Below are 15421 nucleotides of genomic sequence, written 5' to 3'. Positions count from 1 at the left end.
CGCCCTGTCCCCCGCCATTTCACTACCCTGCTCCCAACTCACACCCCCCTCTCTCATATACCTCTCTACCCCATCCCTCCATCTCATCCTCGGTCTCCCCCTCCCTCTTCCACCCTCCACCTCGCTCACATACACTCTCTTCGTCAGTCTTTCACCCTCCATCCTCTCCACATGGCCAAACCACCTCAGTGTGTTCCTCACAACGCTTCCTATCACATCCACATCAACACCACAACGCTCCTTTATATCCTCATTCGTCAGCCTGTCTCTCCACGTGACTCCACAAGCTCCTCTTAAATAACTCATTTCCACTGCTCTCACTCTTGACTTGTGTCCTTCCAACAACGTCCAAGCTTCACTTCCGTACGTTAGAGTTGGTATCACAATACTGTCATGTAGTAACTTTTTTACTTCCATGCTCACTTCCCTGTTTTCTTATCACTGCTTTCAAGGAACCAGCAACCTTTCTTCCCTGCTGTACCCTTTCAAGCACTTCACCCTCCAAACCTCCATCCTTACTCATCACACTACCCAAATACTTAAACGTACTCACATTTTCCAATTCCTCACCATCCAACCTCGCTATACATTCACTGACTTCACCTCTCTCAAAGACCATCACTTTACTCTTCCCTACATTCACCTTTAGGTTCCGTTTCTTACACACTCTCTCAAACTCATCCACCAAGCCTTGCAGCTCCCCTTCATCTTCACTCAACAACACAGTATCATCTGCAAACAACAGTACAGGGAGTTTCCAAACACTATCCTCTCTCACCAGGGCCACTCCAACATCCACTACCCTACCTTGTACCTCTTTTATTACCCCATCCATGTACAGATTGAACAACCATGGAGACATGACACATCCCTGTTTCAAACCAACTTTCAAAGAGAAAAATTCACTTAGTTCACCATCCACACGCACTGCAGCCTTAGCACCATCATACATACTCTTCCAAGCATTCAACAACTTCCCATCTACTCCATATATTCTTAACACTTTCCACAATCCTTGTCTATCCACCCTGTCATATGCTTTTTCCAAATCCATGAAAGCCGCATACAACTTCTTTCCCTTCTCTAGAAACTTTTCCACTAAAGATCTAAGAATGAATATCTGATCTACACAACCTCTTCCCTTCCTAAAGCCTCCCTGTTCTTCTCCAACTAATTTCTCTGTTCTTTCTCTAACTCTGTCTATAAGTATCCTACCATACACTTTTCCTATTATACTAAGAAGACAAATGCCCCTATGATTACCACACACTTCTTTTTCCCCTTTTCCTTTGTACAAGGGAATAATTATACCTGACTTCCAATCCTCCGGGACTCTACCTTCCTCCCAGGCCAATCTGCACATCTTCCACATCCATTCTACTACTATCTCTCCCCCATGCTTCAGCATCTCACCACACACTCCATCAATTCCTGGGGCTTTCCCCGATTTAACTTTCTTCATTGCTTCCACAACCTCTATCCTACTGATTTCTACCTGTCTTCTCACCTCCCTCCTTCTCCCAGCCATTCCCCAGCCACTTATACTCGCATTACTTCCATCCTCTACGTTCAACAATTCCTTGAAGTGTTCTCTCCATCTGCTCACTTTTTCTCCCTTCTCCACTAATAATCTACCATGTTTATCTTTCACTCCCCTGCTAACTTCACTTCCACCCTGTCTTACTCTTTTCACTTCTCTCCAGAACATTTTCTTACAGTCCCTCCACTTTACACTCAAATTCCTTCCAAATTCCTGATCCACTCTCTTCTTACTCTCTCTTACTAATCTTTTCACTCTCTCTTCCTTTCCACATATAACTCTCTCTTCTGCCTCTCAACTTCTTCCACGCCCCTATTTCTCATCCATTCATTGTATGCTTTCTTCTTTTGTGCCACAGCCTGTTTCACCTCTTCAGTCCACCACGCTGTTCCTTGCACCCCCCTCCGTCTTCTCTTCCTTCCACACACGACATCACATGCTGCACATATTTCTTCTGTAAATATCATACACACACCTTCCACGTCTCCCCATCTGCTCCAATTCATATTTGCCCAATCGTTCCTCCACTTCTCTCTTATACTCTGCCTTTTTCTCATCCTCTTGTAACCTTTCCACTCTCCTTGCAACTACTCCTTCCTCTCGTCTTTCCCTTCTTCTGTTCCTCCATCTTACTTGCATCCTAATTCTGGCCATCACCAAGTAGTGGTCAGAAAGGCCCTCCCCAACCTCTATAAACTCTTGCATCCAATATACATCTTCGCATCCTTTCATCCACACACACATAATCAATCATTGCCTTCCTTTCATTCAGTTCACCACCCACCCTTCTCATCACTCGCCATGTATACCTGTGGATCATTTTATGCCTGAAGAGGGTATTGGCTATTACCAACCCCCTCCCAGCACAGATGTCCACTAACGCACTCCCATTCTCATCTATCTCAGCAGGCACACCCCACTCACCAACTATTCCATCCACCTTCACATTACCAACTTTACCATTCATATCACCGATCAAAAACACTCTCTCATTCCTTCCAAACTTTTCCATGCACACTTCCACATTTGTCCAGAACTCTTCTCTCACTCTTCTAGCACGATCTTGCGTTGGCGCATACACACACACAATCGCCCACATTTGTATTCCAACTTTCAACTTTACCCACACAATCCTTGACCCAACTGATCCATACTGTCTTATGCTCTTCTTCCATCTTTTACTCACAACTATACACACTCCTTCCTTTGCCCTCTCATTCTCATCTACTCCTGCACATATACCCCATCCATACTCCCATTCTCTCACACTTTCTCCTCTCCATTTTGTTTCAGTTATTCCACATACATCCACTTTCGCATCCTCAAGCACCTGGACAATCTCTCTCTTTCACCTCATCATTCGCTCCTCTTACATTCCATGTACTCATTACCAAGTCCTTTGTCCGGTCCTGGGTCGTCAACGTTTGGTCAGTCCTTGTCCGAGGCTTCTTGTTTGTTTTTTTAGTTAGTTGTTTTCCGGGGAGGGGCACTAACCCTCCGCCAACCCTTTTAGTCGCCTTTTACGACAAGCAGGGATACTGGGGGAGTATTCTTGAAAACCCCCCTACCCCCAGGGTAAAAAATCGTCTTTAGTAAAAAAAAAATCATCTTTTTGTACCTAGAATAAATGACAAATGAGGTCTTGGCACTTTGGGATTTTATGTACTTCCGGTTGCAAGTTGATTTTTTGTATAACATTGTTAATTTGAACTTCCGGTCATGTCTAACCATTTCAGAACGGCGACGACTCTCTCTCTCTCTCTCTCTCTCTCTCTCTATCTATCTATCTATCTATCTATCTATCTATCTGTTTTGTTTTGCTTTTTTCTTCCAGCAACCAGCTTTTTTTTTTTTTTTTTTCGGACATAGGCTTGGCAGCGCGCTCCCTCTGTCTGATTAATTAAAAAAAAAAAAGGGGGCCAGAAAAGCAGGAATTTTGTCTGATTTTATAGGCGGTGCCCCCCCCAAAAAAAAAAAAAAATATATATTTGGCTAATTTTAAAAGCCAGGACAGAAAGCCAGGAATATTGTCTGACTATAATACAAGGCCAGAAGTGGGACTCTTGTCATCTGATTACTCCCTGTCCACTGAAAGAAGGATCTGTTCGGCTTGTAACAGTGACTTTACGTGAAGCTCGTTTTTATATACCGTAAGTATCCTATTGTCTGAATACTCCCAGTCCACACAAGAAAGGACCTAACTCTCCACTGGGACCTATCCACTACACCCGGTGGACTGCAGGTTGAAGTTGCCCTCGTTTCATAGTCCACTATCCTCTTTTTCGGAGGATAGGGAGGGTATTGAGGGACATTTACATACGCAGACAGTTCCACCGGGCTGTCATACCGGTGCCACCACCTGAAGGCATCCCTCTCCAGAACCCCAATGGACTCTCAAAACACTGACCCCAGCACTGGCCACTTAGATCGCTGGTATTTCCCTTACCCTCCTGATTGGCAAGGACAGAGGGCAGCGCCAACGTAAGTCAACACTTCATTATGACCGAAAAGCAGACCCAGCAGAGCTACGGTGGACATCAGAAGTCCCGTCGTTTCTCCTTCTTCTCTCTCCGTGGACTTTGAAAATCAGTCTTGCGATTCTGCAGCAACTGACACTGATTGCTTTATTTGGCCAGTGTTCAGTGTCATTTGGCTCATTTGTTTGGGATTCAAGAGACTGATTTTCAAAGAACGTAAACGGAAAGTAGAGATGACATGGGATGGTGATAGTACAACCATCAAAAGTTCGCCCACAATCCTCTGCCAGCATTGTGTCCTGTATTAATCATTCTTGCCCGGGCGACAGAGTGTATCCTTCCTTCAAATACCTCCTCAAGCGACAGAGAGTATCCTTTCACATACTCGTGTGCTTTCATATTACCGTCAAAGAAAAATAGTTGATACTTCAACCATCTAAGAAGTATTGGAAACTTTTGCTCATAGCCGGGCAGAGCAGGTCAGTGTGTTGTGCTGTCTTGCGTGCCTCCCATTTTGCTTCTGTGCCCTTCCTTATGCTCTCTCTGGCAGAATGTTGTGCCCTTTGCCATGCTTTCCATTTGGATGTTGGGTTCCTTTCTGGTATAATATAATTTTGAGTGTTTTAGTCGACCAAACTCTACATTATCACCCAAAACAGACGAAGCAGGGTGTTGTGCTCCTCTGCCCTGTTTCTCGTTTTACTCTTGTACTCTTCCCGGTGCTCTGTCCGGCAAAATATCGTGTTCTTTGCCATGCCTCTCATTTGTATATTGCGCTCCTTCATGGTATAATATTTTGAGTGTTTTAGTACAACAAGCAGTTCATTATCCCAAGAAGCAGACGCAGCAGAGTTTGAACCAGGCCAGTGTGTCATGCTGTCCCCTCAGGCCTGTAGTTTCCCTTTAATGTTGTTCATTAGTGCCGCCGTAATGCAGTGACTGGTTTAGTACATCTTACTGTTTGGAGTGAATTTGGATTGACTGTTCAGAGTGATTTTGGAGCGATTCACAAAAAGCAGACTCAGCAGAGAGACAGAAATGAGTGTTATGCTGACCTACTGCTTCTCACATCCTGCTTTTTCGTTCTTTCTTTTTTCTCATCTCTCTGGTTTTGTAATAAGAGAAAGTGCATTAATAAGTTCGATGTGTCGTGTTCTCACTGACTGGAGAATCTATAACTAAATTTCTCAGCGATTAATTCTTCTTAATGCACCTTGATAATCACACCTGGTGGTCTAGTGGGTTTAGGCTGCCGGTTCGAGCCTGCAAGAGGTCATATCTGGGGTGCTTGGAATTATTGTTCATATCATGTCACTCAGCGGCAAGTGAAGCTAGTCACTCTTCGGGTGAAATGTGGGGACTGAGTAGCCTAGCCCCGGGCCTCTACGCTCCTGATGAGGCACTAGAGGACTGGAGATGGATATATTGATGGATGGAAAATATAATACAAAGCTCGGTTCATCCCCCCAAAAGTACAGTCATTTCATCCTTAAAAATAAATGGATTAAAACTATATCCTGCTGAAACCTAGAATATTTAATTACTGCCTCCAAAGCAAGTCCCAGACAGTGAAGGTCATCGTTATCTAAGAGTCCGGATGTGAGGTACTAACTGTTATGTCCTGTGTTTGTATCAGTCCCTCAGTAATAAAGTTATATAATAGTCAGTCCAGCAGAGTGGGCCCAGGAGGTAGTAATTGATTAGTTAAAATAAAATTCGTCCTTATGAAAAAAAAAAAAAAAAAAATCATTACCCCCACACACACGTACACACACAAATCTCTCTTCCACACACATTCTTCTCTTCCTTCTTCACACATTTCTTCTCACCTTTGTACGCGCAATTCTTCCATCCCTTCGAAAATAAAAAAGAAAAAGACAATTCTTTATCTGAATTATGTGCAAAAAAGTAATTTCATCCCTCAAAGATCCCCTAAATAAACTAAAAGATAGATCAAATATAAATCGTCCCTTGCAATAAATATTAACCCCAGATACATTAATCAGAAAAAAGCATAAGACATCCCCAAAAGATAGGATACAAAATATTATATATATATTATCGAACCCCCAGTTGAAGGTCACTCTGTAGGTCAGGAAAGGATAGAAAGGCCATAACTCATCCCTAAGAAAGTAAGAAAAATATTAAACATCCCCAGAACATAGGAAAACGTGAAACCACACACACACACACACACACACACACACACACACACACACACACACACACACACACACACACACACACACACACACACCAAAACATACAGTAAAAACAATAAACTCTAAAAGCCACAATTGAAGGTCACCATTATCTGTGTCAGGAAATGTGTTCGTGTCATGGTCCCCTATGTCTGTGTATTTATAACCAGCCTCCATATGTACCCTGACGGATGTGGTGACGTGATAGGCTGCTGTTTACCTCTAGGGCAGGGAGGTGGGTGGGAATTTCATTATAATTAAGTTGATTTCGTTGTATATGTAACCCTTTCGTTGTAAATGTGTTGGTGGCATGGCCCCCTTTGAGTATAAACAGTCTCTCTTATGTTCCCCGGTGGATGTGGTGTTGTGGGAGGCTGCTGTTTATCTCTGAGGGGTGAGGTAGAGAGGGTGAGAATATCGTTGTAATTAGAAGAGAGATGGCGTTGTAGCTGTGTGTGTGTGTGTGTGTGTGTGTGTGTGTGTGTGTGTGTGTGTGTGTGTGTGTGTGTGTGTGTGTGGAGAGAATTTCGTTTTATCTGCGTTGGGGTGGGGGAGGTGGTCGGAGAGATTCTCTGTTTTTACCTTTTTCCTCCAACTCTGCATAAACCAATTACAGTCCATCCCCCCAGTCCTCCTACATGTCTCATACCTTCACATACCACCGCTTCGGGGCCAATACCCACCCTCCACGCTGAATACACGCCAGGCCTGTCTTCTTCAGGGTGTGATGGCATTTGTGGGGGGACGTTTTTATGATATGTCTGTGGAAGATAAGCCGACCCTCTCATGTCCGGGACAGCTCTACTGTTCCAGCAGACTTTAGGTGGTTTTACTGGACTTAGTGGGTCATAGGAGCCTGAGTGTTAATACTGGTACCATTAACCCTCTTATGGTCAGGGCAAGTCTAGTATTGTGTTCCAGCCATTGTTAGACAGTTTTATTTAGCTGAGTAAGTTATAGAAGAGAGAGTTTTGAGTGTTTAGCCATGTATTCGTTCTCTCTCTCTCTCTCTCTCTCTCTCTCACACACACACACACACACACACACACACACACACACACACACACACACACACACACACACACATTAAACTAACCACTCTTGTCACTTTCTCTCCAGTAACCACCTTTTTCACTTTCCAACAGGGTGGTGATTGAACAGCTGGCAAAGGACCCCACCCTCACCTTCACCACCATCACCTTCCCCGTGGTGAACATGACCCTAGCGCCGCCTGGACACAAAGTAGAGCGACGGCGAAAGTGAGAGAAAGTGAGTTCATGATCGGAGGACCGCGAAGGGTGACACAGAAAGCGAAGAAGGTGAAGTGAATGTGACATAAGGTACTGGACGTGAATGTGATGCTTGCCCCTTGCGAGCCGTGACGTCGGTCGGGAGGGAAAGTGAGGAAAGTGACTGAAGATGATTGACGGCAAAACCCCTCCTTCGCTCAGCCCTACCGTACCCTCCATGGGGTGAGTTCAAGCAAGACGATTTTTTCTGTTCTAGCAAGACCATTTTTTCTGTTCTTGTTGGTGTTTGTTTTTTGTAGGTTTTTTCATGTGCCTATTTTCCTTTCGACCTCTTGATGAATATTATTTTTTCCTTTTTATCCTGTCCTTGTTGGTCTTTCATTTTTTATGTTTTTTTTCCTGTTATCTGTTTTTTCTTTGTGTTTTTTTAAGCCAGTTTTTACGTTCTTACTATCTTCCATCCTTTTCAGTGTTTTTTTTTTTTTTAATCCTTAACCTTATTTTCGAGTTTCCACTTTCCTTTTTTCCTTTTATTTATTTATTTTTTTTTTTTACCTCGCCTTCCTATCATCACCCTCCAGATTTATTTTTTTATTTATTCATTTATATGTTTATTTGCTGTATTTATTTATCCGGATCTGACTTGCTCCTCCTCATCTTGTTTTGCGTTGTTTTTGTAGTTTTTTTTCCTGTTCCTCGCATAACTTCAGTCATGGTTGAGTTTGTGATTTTTTGTTTTCCTGGACTCATTTTCCCCTGGTCGTTTTTGTTTTTCTATTTTTATTATTTTGCGGTTCAGTTTCCTATCGCTGGCTTTTTTTTATCCCTTTCTGCTAGTATTAATTTTTGTTTTTCCCGATCAACCTTCCATATTTTCAAGTATTCCTGACTTTCGTTTCATCGCCATAGTTGAATTGACGGTATAATTTTTTTCTATCCTCCCCACACACTGTATTTTTAAAAGTTCCCATTGACTTCAAGATTTTATGAAATAGTTTGTTCTATGTTCTAACTTTTATATTTTTTTTTTAAAGACTTCTCGAACGCCCACTTTTTCCATTTACTGTATTTTCTTAACATATTACCTTACTTTTTTTTTTGGCGTGACCTCTTCCCCGATTTTTTAAAAAGCTTTCTTCATTTGCTTTAAGACTTTTTCTATCGTTCATTCATCGTATTTCCCCGTTGTCAGCCTATAGACTTTTTTTTTTTTATCTTAAATTCTCTTTCGTTTGGCCTTTTATTTTATTTTTTTTAGTTATTTTTTAGTTATTTAGATTTTTTTTTGTATCATCTGATCTCTCTTTCCTGGGTTAAGACTTGATCCTTTGCTTTTATCTTATTTTCATTCGACATCGCTTAACTAAGACCTTTTTCTTATTTTTTTTAGTTCACTTCCATGACCTCAGTTTCTTCTTTTTTCCCCCCCTCGTCGTTTCCTAATTTCCTTACTGCTAGTCTCTTATTTTCCCTTTTTTTTTCCTTATGCTCGTGCTCTGCTCTTCCCTTCGCAATGCGTGTCTTCTTCTGTTTTTCTGCCTTTTTTGGGGGGGTGGGGGGTGGGGGCTAGCTTTCACTTTCCTTAAGACTTTCCTTTCACTTTCTTCATCTTTCTTCTTCCTTTTTCCGTGTTCTGCCTCTCCTCTCACCATACCTGACCTCCCTCCCCCCACCCTCTCCCACGCACTTTCCTCGCGTCACAAAGAATTATGGAGATGAGTTTAACCTTTCTTTCCCTCCTGTCAAAAGGAGCAAAATCTGTCTGTCTAAATGTCTGACAGTTTTATTTTTCCTGGCAGTTTTTATTTTAATCTGTTTCCTCGCAAAATTGTAGCCACAGAAAAAGAATTGATAGATCTGACTCTTCTCCTCTTCGCCTGTCACAGTGGGGGAAGCCTGTCTGTCTAAACGTCTGCGCTTTTTTTTTAATTTCCATTTTTTCCTGTCAGTTTTGCTCTGTTCCCTGTCAGTTTGTAGCCACGGAAGAGTTTATGGTTTCGACTTTTTTTCCATTTGTCTCGTAGGGCAGTACTTCTTTCTAAATATCTGACACGTTTCATTTTCCTGTTATACCTGTCATTTTCATCTGTTCCCTGTCAGAATTTTAGCCAAGGAAGAGTACGTTATAGTTATGACCTTTTTAATTTTGTCTAAAAGTATATTCACAGTACTTGCAATACATTTTTCAAGTTTCCATCGACCTATTAAAACTGCTTTGTCAGTATATATTTCCTTCCAGTCCTGTCCCAATTCAGTGTCTTGTGAAAATTACCATCCCACTCCACTTAGTAACAAAAAAAAACAAAAAAAAAAAAGCCTCTCTCTCTCTCTCTCTCTCTCTCTCTCTCTCTCTCTCTCTCTTGTTTCTTATCCTCTCAGTCCCCAGTTACGAGAATGCCATTATATTGTGTACACCTGCATGATTAGCATGACATCAGTAGTTCTAGAGTCTACCCTCACAGGAAGAAGAGAATGGCAGAGTCCCCCCCTCCTACCCATCCCTTCAGTGTTATAGAAAACGAGGAATTATTTAACCCTTTCACCCCGAAGACGTATTTTTTCATCCTCCAGACGATTTTATTCTTAATTTAAACTTCTGAAAAATCTTGAATCTGTTACTGAATAAAATCGTCTAAAAATTAAATTAGACGTCATCGTGCTGAAATGGTTAAGGGTATTTGTGCATGAAAGTAAGTGTAAAAAATAGAGTTTAAAATGAGGGTCCATGTTGACGAAATATTTTTATAATAAGGCATGACTTTAAATTTTGATAAGTGATAAAGAATAAATGATAAAGAAGAGGACTGCCAAAAATATATTAAAATAGAAAAGAAACCTGATTTATAAAAGTAGTTTTAAGTATGTTAAGGAAAATGTAGATAAATTTTTTAATAAGATGTGGCAAAATTATGATAAGTGATAAAGAATAAATGATAAAGAACGCACAAAATTAAATTACAGTGGCAAGGGAAAAGGATTTATGTAAGTAATTTTATGTATGCTAAGGAAAATAGAGGGTAGACTAAGATGAGTATGCTAAGGAAAATAGAGGGTAGACTAAGATGAGTATATAGGATAGACTTAAGATGAGCATGTTAGCGTAAGTCGGTAAACCAAACGACGTATATCAGTGGCATAAAAACTGGTTAATAAAGATAAGGCATTAGATATATTAGAATAAGATTAGCATAAGTGCCCTGGTAAATGATAATTGAGAATAAGGCGGGATTTAAAAGGTAATGCGATATGAGGCTTGATGTAGACTAGTAAATTTAACGAAATATGAAAAAGTGGGGAATACTTCTGAAACGAATCGAAAATGAGGGAGGGTAAATTTTGCAGTATGTTAATGAGAATATAAATAAGCGATTTAATATTAATTTCTGGGTGGGAAAACTCCAGCGCTTAATTCCAGTTGATTCCAGACTATTTTTATTGAGCACAGGAGGTGTTGATATAATAGTTGAACCCCCTTGCTCATCTGAACCCGGTGGAGTGAAGGCTGACTTTGTCCTTATTCTGCAAGCCACCTTCCTCCATTCATGGGGTAGGGATGAGATTGAGTGGCATTTGTGTAACCTGGCAACTCCACTTACCGGACATATCAGTGTCACCACCTGTAGGCGTTCCTCTTCACCAAATACTCGTATATAGTGAATAATCGAACTGTTCTGAAACATGCATGCTATATTTTTTGATGATGTAAGAGTGTGAGTTTAGATAGAAGGGTGGATTGAAAATTATTGAAAAATGCTGTAATATATTGGAATTGCCGTTATATGCCTTATTTTGGAGAGAGAGAGAGAGAGAGAGAGAGAGAGAGAGAGTGACCTCCTCCATCAATCGCTGTATCCATCCATCTATCAGTCCATTATTTCTCTTCCCTGTTTTTTCTTCCTCACTTCTTGACTTTTTTTTCCCCATTTCTTCCCTCATGAAACTAAAGCTTGAATGTACTTAAATGTGAATGGCGTTAAAGTAGAGATAAAGGAATGAGACCAGCAATAAAGAAATGATAAATGAGAAGAGCGATAAAAAGGACACAGGTAAAGCGTGATAAATGAGGGACTGGGAAAGAGGGCAGGTAAAACAAGAGAATTTGGCTGCCTACCTCTAGCTAAGCCGATTTGTGAGGGAGTGAGGTGTGAAGAGTTGAAGGTGAGGGGTGAGAGTGAGTAGGAGAGTGAGGATGAGGGTGAGGGTGATGGTGAGAGTGAGTATGAGGGTGAGAGTGATGGTGAGGGTGAGAATGAGGGAGAGTGTGAGTTTGTGAGAGTTAGGTGTGATAGTGTGAAGGAATAGTTGAGAGAAGTAGGTGCAGAGATGAGGAATGAGTCTATAGAATGAGATGAGATAAGAGTGATAGAATGAGATGCAGGTATGAGGTATAAAGGAGAGTGTTAGTGGAGTTAGGGGGGTGCTGGAGGGGTACGTGCATATTTTACACATTGGAAGTGCCCCTCGCTTGCCTAGATCAAGTACATGCTTTTCCCCCTCCGGCCTGTTAGCTATGCAGGGGTGTGGCGTGGAGTGGTACCGTGTTTATGTGGTAGGTTGTTGTGGTGGTGTGGTAGGTTGTTGTTGTGGTGCTAGTGTGATGGGTTGCTGTGGTGGTGCGGTGTATGGTGGTGTGGTAGGCTATTGTTGTGTTTCTGTGGTAGATTGGTGTGTGTGTGTGTGTGTGTGTGTGTGTGTGTGTGTGTGTGTGTGTGTGTGAGTGGGTGAGTGATTGACAGGATGACATAGATTAATTACAGGGGAACCGATACATTTTTATCTATGTGAGTGAAAGGGGATGCTGTGGTGTGTGTGTGTGTGTGTGTGTGTGTGTGTGTGTGTGTGTGGGTGGGTGTGTGTGTGTCGTAGGTAGCCTTAGTATGGTATTGTGGTTGTGTACTTCCCTCGCAATGTGTTAGTGTGATGTGGGGTACAAAGTACAGAATACAAACAACTAGGGTACAACGGAAGGCAAACAGCAGTAGAATTCTTGGTCCTTTCGAGGCTGTTTGGTATGGGATAGACTGTAACTAAGGTACCTGAATATTCTCTCTGAGTGCTTGTGTAGTGTGGTGTGGTGTGGTGTGGTGTGGTGTGGTGTGGTGTGGTGTGGTATAGTGTGGCGAGGTGGAGTGAGCGTTCTGTTGATGAACAGATGAGGGTAGTATTTTAAGGATAATGATAAGGGATGATAATGAATGATGACAAGATGATGCTTTTCATGATGGTGATGATATTAATGATAAACTGATGACTTATAAAGAGACTGGTGATGATGATGATGATGATGATAATGATAAACTGATGACTTATAAAGATACTGGTGATGATAATGATGATGATGATGACAATGACTCGTTCACTGCAGTCCAAGTCTCAGTGACTGGACAGGTACGCACAGTCATTTTCACCACCTGTCACTATTATGTAACAGTACTCCCCGTTCTCTCTCTCTCTCTCTCTCTCTCTCTCCATTTATCTGTCTTTTCTCGCAGAGCGGCAGGAAAAAGTAAGAAAGACCACCATCTCCTTTGGCCCCCAATTCCCTTTACATCCAAAGCGAAAGCATCCTCCCTTCGGTGGTTAATCCCCCCCCCCCCGAATAAGTAGGTTAAGTGTCATTGCTGCGGTTCTGTAGGTGGGTGTGGGGGTGGGGAAGCTTGAAGTGGATGGGGGGAGGGCAGCTTGAGGCCTTGTTAAGTAGGTGGTTAGGTGGCTGATAGCTTGTTTGAGTGGGTGAAGGATGTTTGTTGGTGGTTGCCTTGAGTTCCTTGTGGTTTATTCTTTATGACCTACGGACGATTTTATTCATATTAGTGAGTTACAGGATACATTGCTACGATTTTCAGTCCTTGTCTTTTGTTAATTTATTCTTGCTACCTCCAGACGATTTTATTCAGCTGAGAGTAAATCATTCGCGGTTGCTTGTCCTTGTAGTTTTATTCTTGCCTATTTCCAGACGACTTAATTCACCTGAGAGTAAGTCATAGGACCATCTTTACCGCCTGGGTCTTCTTCTATAGGTCGCTTCTGCAGTATGGTATATTGTGTGCATCTTATAAAAATCCCCAACACAGTAAGCTTCACAGGGGAGGTATAGAGCTCACTAAGGCTTCCATGGTAACCGCTCTGCTAATACTCACGTTAATGGTTCTTACGCTGGCCACCATCACGGCCAGAGGGACCTGTGAACGCGGAAACAGAGTAGTGAAGGGTCCATTGGTTAGCATCGTCATAAAAAGCAGACACTGAGCGTCCTTTTGGGATGAAGTTGAACAGAGATGGAACGATTTTGACTGAAGTTCGTCGTTTGCTTAAATAATTTGGCAGGATTTTCTATGATATGCACTTGTATAAAGATTAGGTTAAGTTTGGTTAAGTTTGATCTGGTTTAGTTTGGTTTAGTGTGCTTAGGTTATTTTTAGGTTAAATTTGGTGCTAGGACTCTTTGACTTTGCTAGACGCTGTTGCTGGGTAAGGGTGCTGCGATATAGTACCTCTTAAATGTTTCACGCTTCATAAGAGGCAAGAGGGAAGGGAGAAGAAAAAAGCTGAAAGAGCGGAAAAGAGGAAGAAGTTGAAAAGATGGAAGAGAGAAAAATAGGAGTGAGGAGAAAATCGTACAGTAACACATAATTAAAACCAATAGGATAGTAGACGAAGAGTTAAGATAAAAAATAAAAATGGTTGAGAGAGAGAGAGAGAGAGAGAGAGAGAGAGAGAGAGAGAGAGAGAGAGAGAGAGAGAGAGACTTTTACGAGAGGATGGTAATGGAAACGGGAGAGATAAAAGAAAGTGATTTGCGATAGAGAAGGAGGGAGATGGGAGGGGAGGAAGAGATAAAACAGTAGTAAAGGGGAGAGAGAGAGAGAGAGAGAGAGTAAAGTGGAGGAAGAAAGGAGAGAAAGAAGGGAGAATAGATAGGGTGGAAAGGTAGTGTAGAGAAGATGATAGTTTAGCACTTTGGTAGATAGGTAAGTAGGTATTTAGGTAAGTTAGTAGATAGGGGAATAGGTAGGTAGGTAGCAGAAGAGAGAGATAGATAAGAAAAATAGGAAGGTAGGTAGGACTGAAGGTAGGGAAGTAGGAGGACAGTTAGGTATGGGGGTAGGTAAGTAGGTAGAGTGAGGGGTAGTTAGACAGGTAGGTAGGCAGGTACGGTGAGGTAAGGGAGGAGCATGATAAGGGTAAGGTACTATCTTGGATCGGTGTGCAGCTGTCGCCCTCTCTCTCCCTGCCTTACTCTGCCTATCCATGCCTCACTCTGCCTTACCCTGCCTCACTCAGCCTCACCCCTTCTTGCCTTGTCCTACCCCATCCTCACTTTGCCTATCTGTCCCACCTCTGCCTCACATTATTTATCTCTGCCTCACCCCTGTCTGTTCCTGCCTCACACCTGCTTCACTCTGCCTGTCCCTGCTTCACTTTGCCTATTCTGCCTCTCCCTGCCTCACCCTTCCACTCTCCCTCTCTCTTCATTTTTTCTCTCGATTGTGGTGGTTGTGGAGACTAATGTGGTAGCTGTGACGATGGTGGTAATTGTGGTAGCGATAGTGGCGACTGTAGATGGTGGTAGTTGTAGCGATGTTGGTATTTGTGGTAGCGATGTTGGTAGTTGTGGTAGCGATGTTGGTAGTTGCGGTTGCAATGTTGGTAGTTGTGGTAGCGATGTTGGTTGTTGTGGTAGCGATGGTGGTCGTTGTGGTTGCGATGTTGGTAGTTGTGGTAGCGATGGTGGTAGCTTAATACAACATTCTCCACGCCTCGCTGCCCCATACGACTCCCTCGCCTCTAGCCACTACCCTATTCTCGGCCCTCACTTTCCTTTTTTGACATTTTCTCTCTTCCTGCTCTTTTCTGGGTCTTTCGGCCTCTTTATTGCTCTTTTCTGGCCTCTTCTTCCCTTCCTTTCTTACTCTTTTTATGCCTTCTTTCCCTCATCAGTTTCCTTACCTT

The 15421-nt window shown here is 42.3% G+C and overlaps 1 protein-coding gene across 1 annotated transcript in view; it reads left to right on the top strand.

The window, feature by feature from the left end:
• Positions 1 to 3926: 3926 nt before the first annotated feature.
• The window catches only part of LOC145413291 (uncharacterized), an 84441-nt gene continuing 72946 nt past the window's right edge, over positions 3927 to 15421 (top strand). The window contains exons 1-2 of the mRNA XM_080283020.1: positions 3927 to 4021; positions 7364 to 7477. Coding sequence (XP_080139146.1) covers positions 3927 to 4021; positions 7364 to 7477 — 209 coding nt within the window. The remainder of the gene's footprint in view (positions 4022 to 7363; positions 7478 to 15421) is intronic.

Source organism: Coenobita brevimanus, chromosome 95 (assembly GCF_032717465.1).
Source record: "Coenobita brevimanus isolate Jiangsu-jjx chromosome 95, ASM3271746v2, whole genome shotgun sequence".
Classification (NCBI taxonomy): Eukaryota; Metazoa; Arthropoda; class Malacostraca; order Decapoda; family Coenobitidae; genus Coenobita; species Coenobita brevimanus.
Note: the sequence above shows the minus strand (reverse complement) of the source record. Positions and strands in the feature narration are given on the sequence as shown.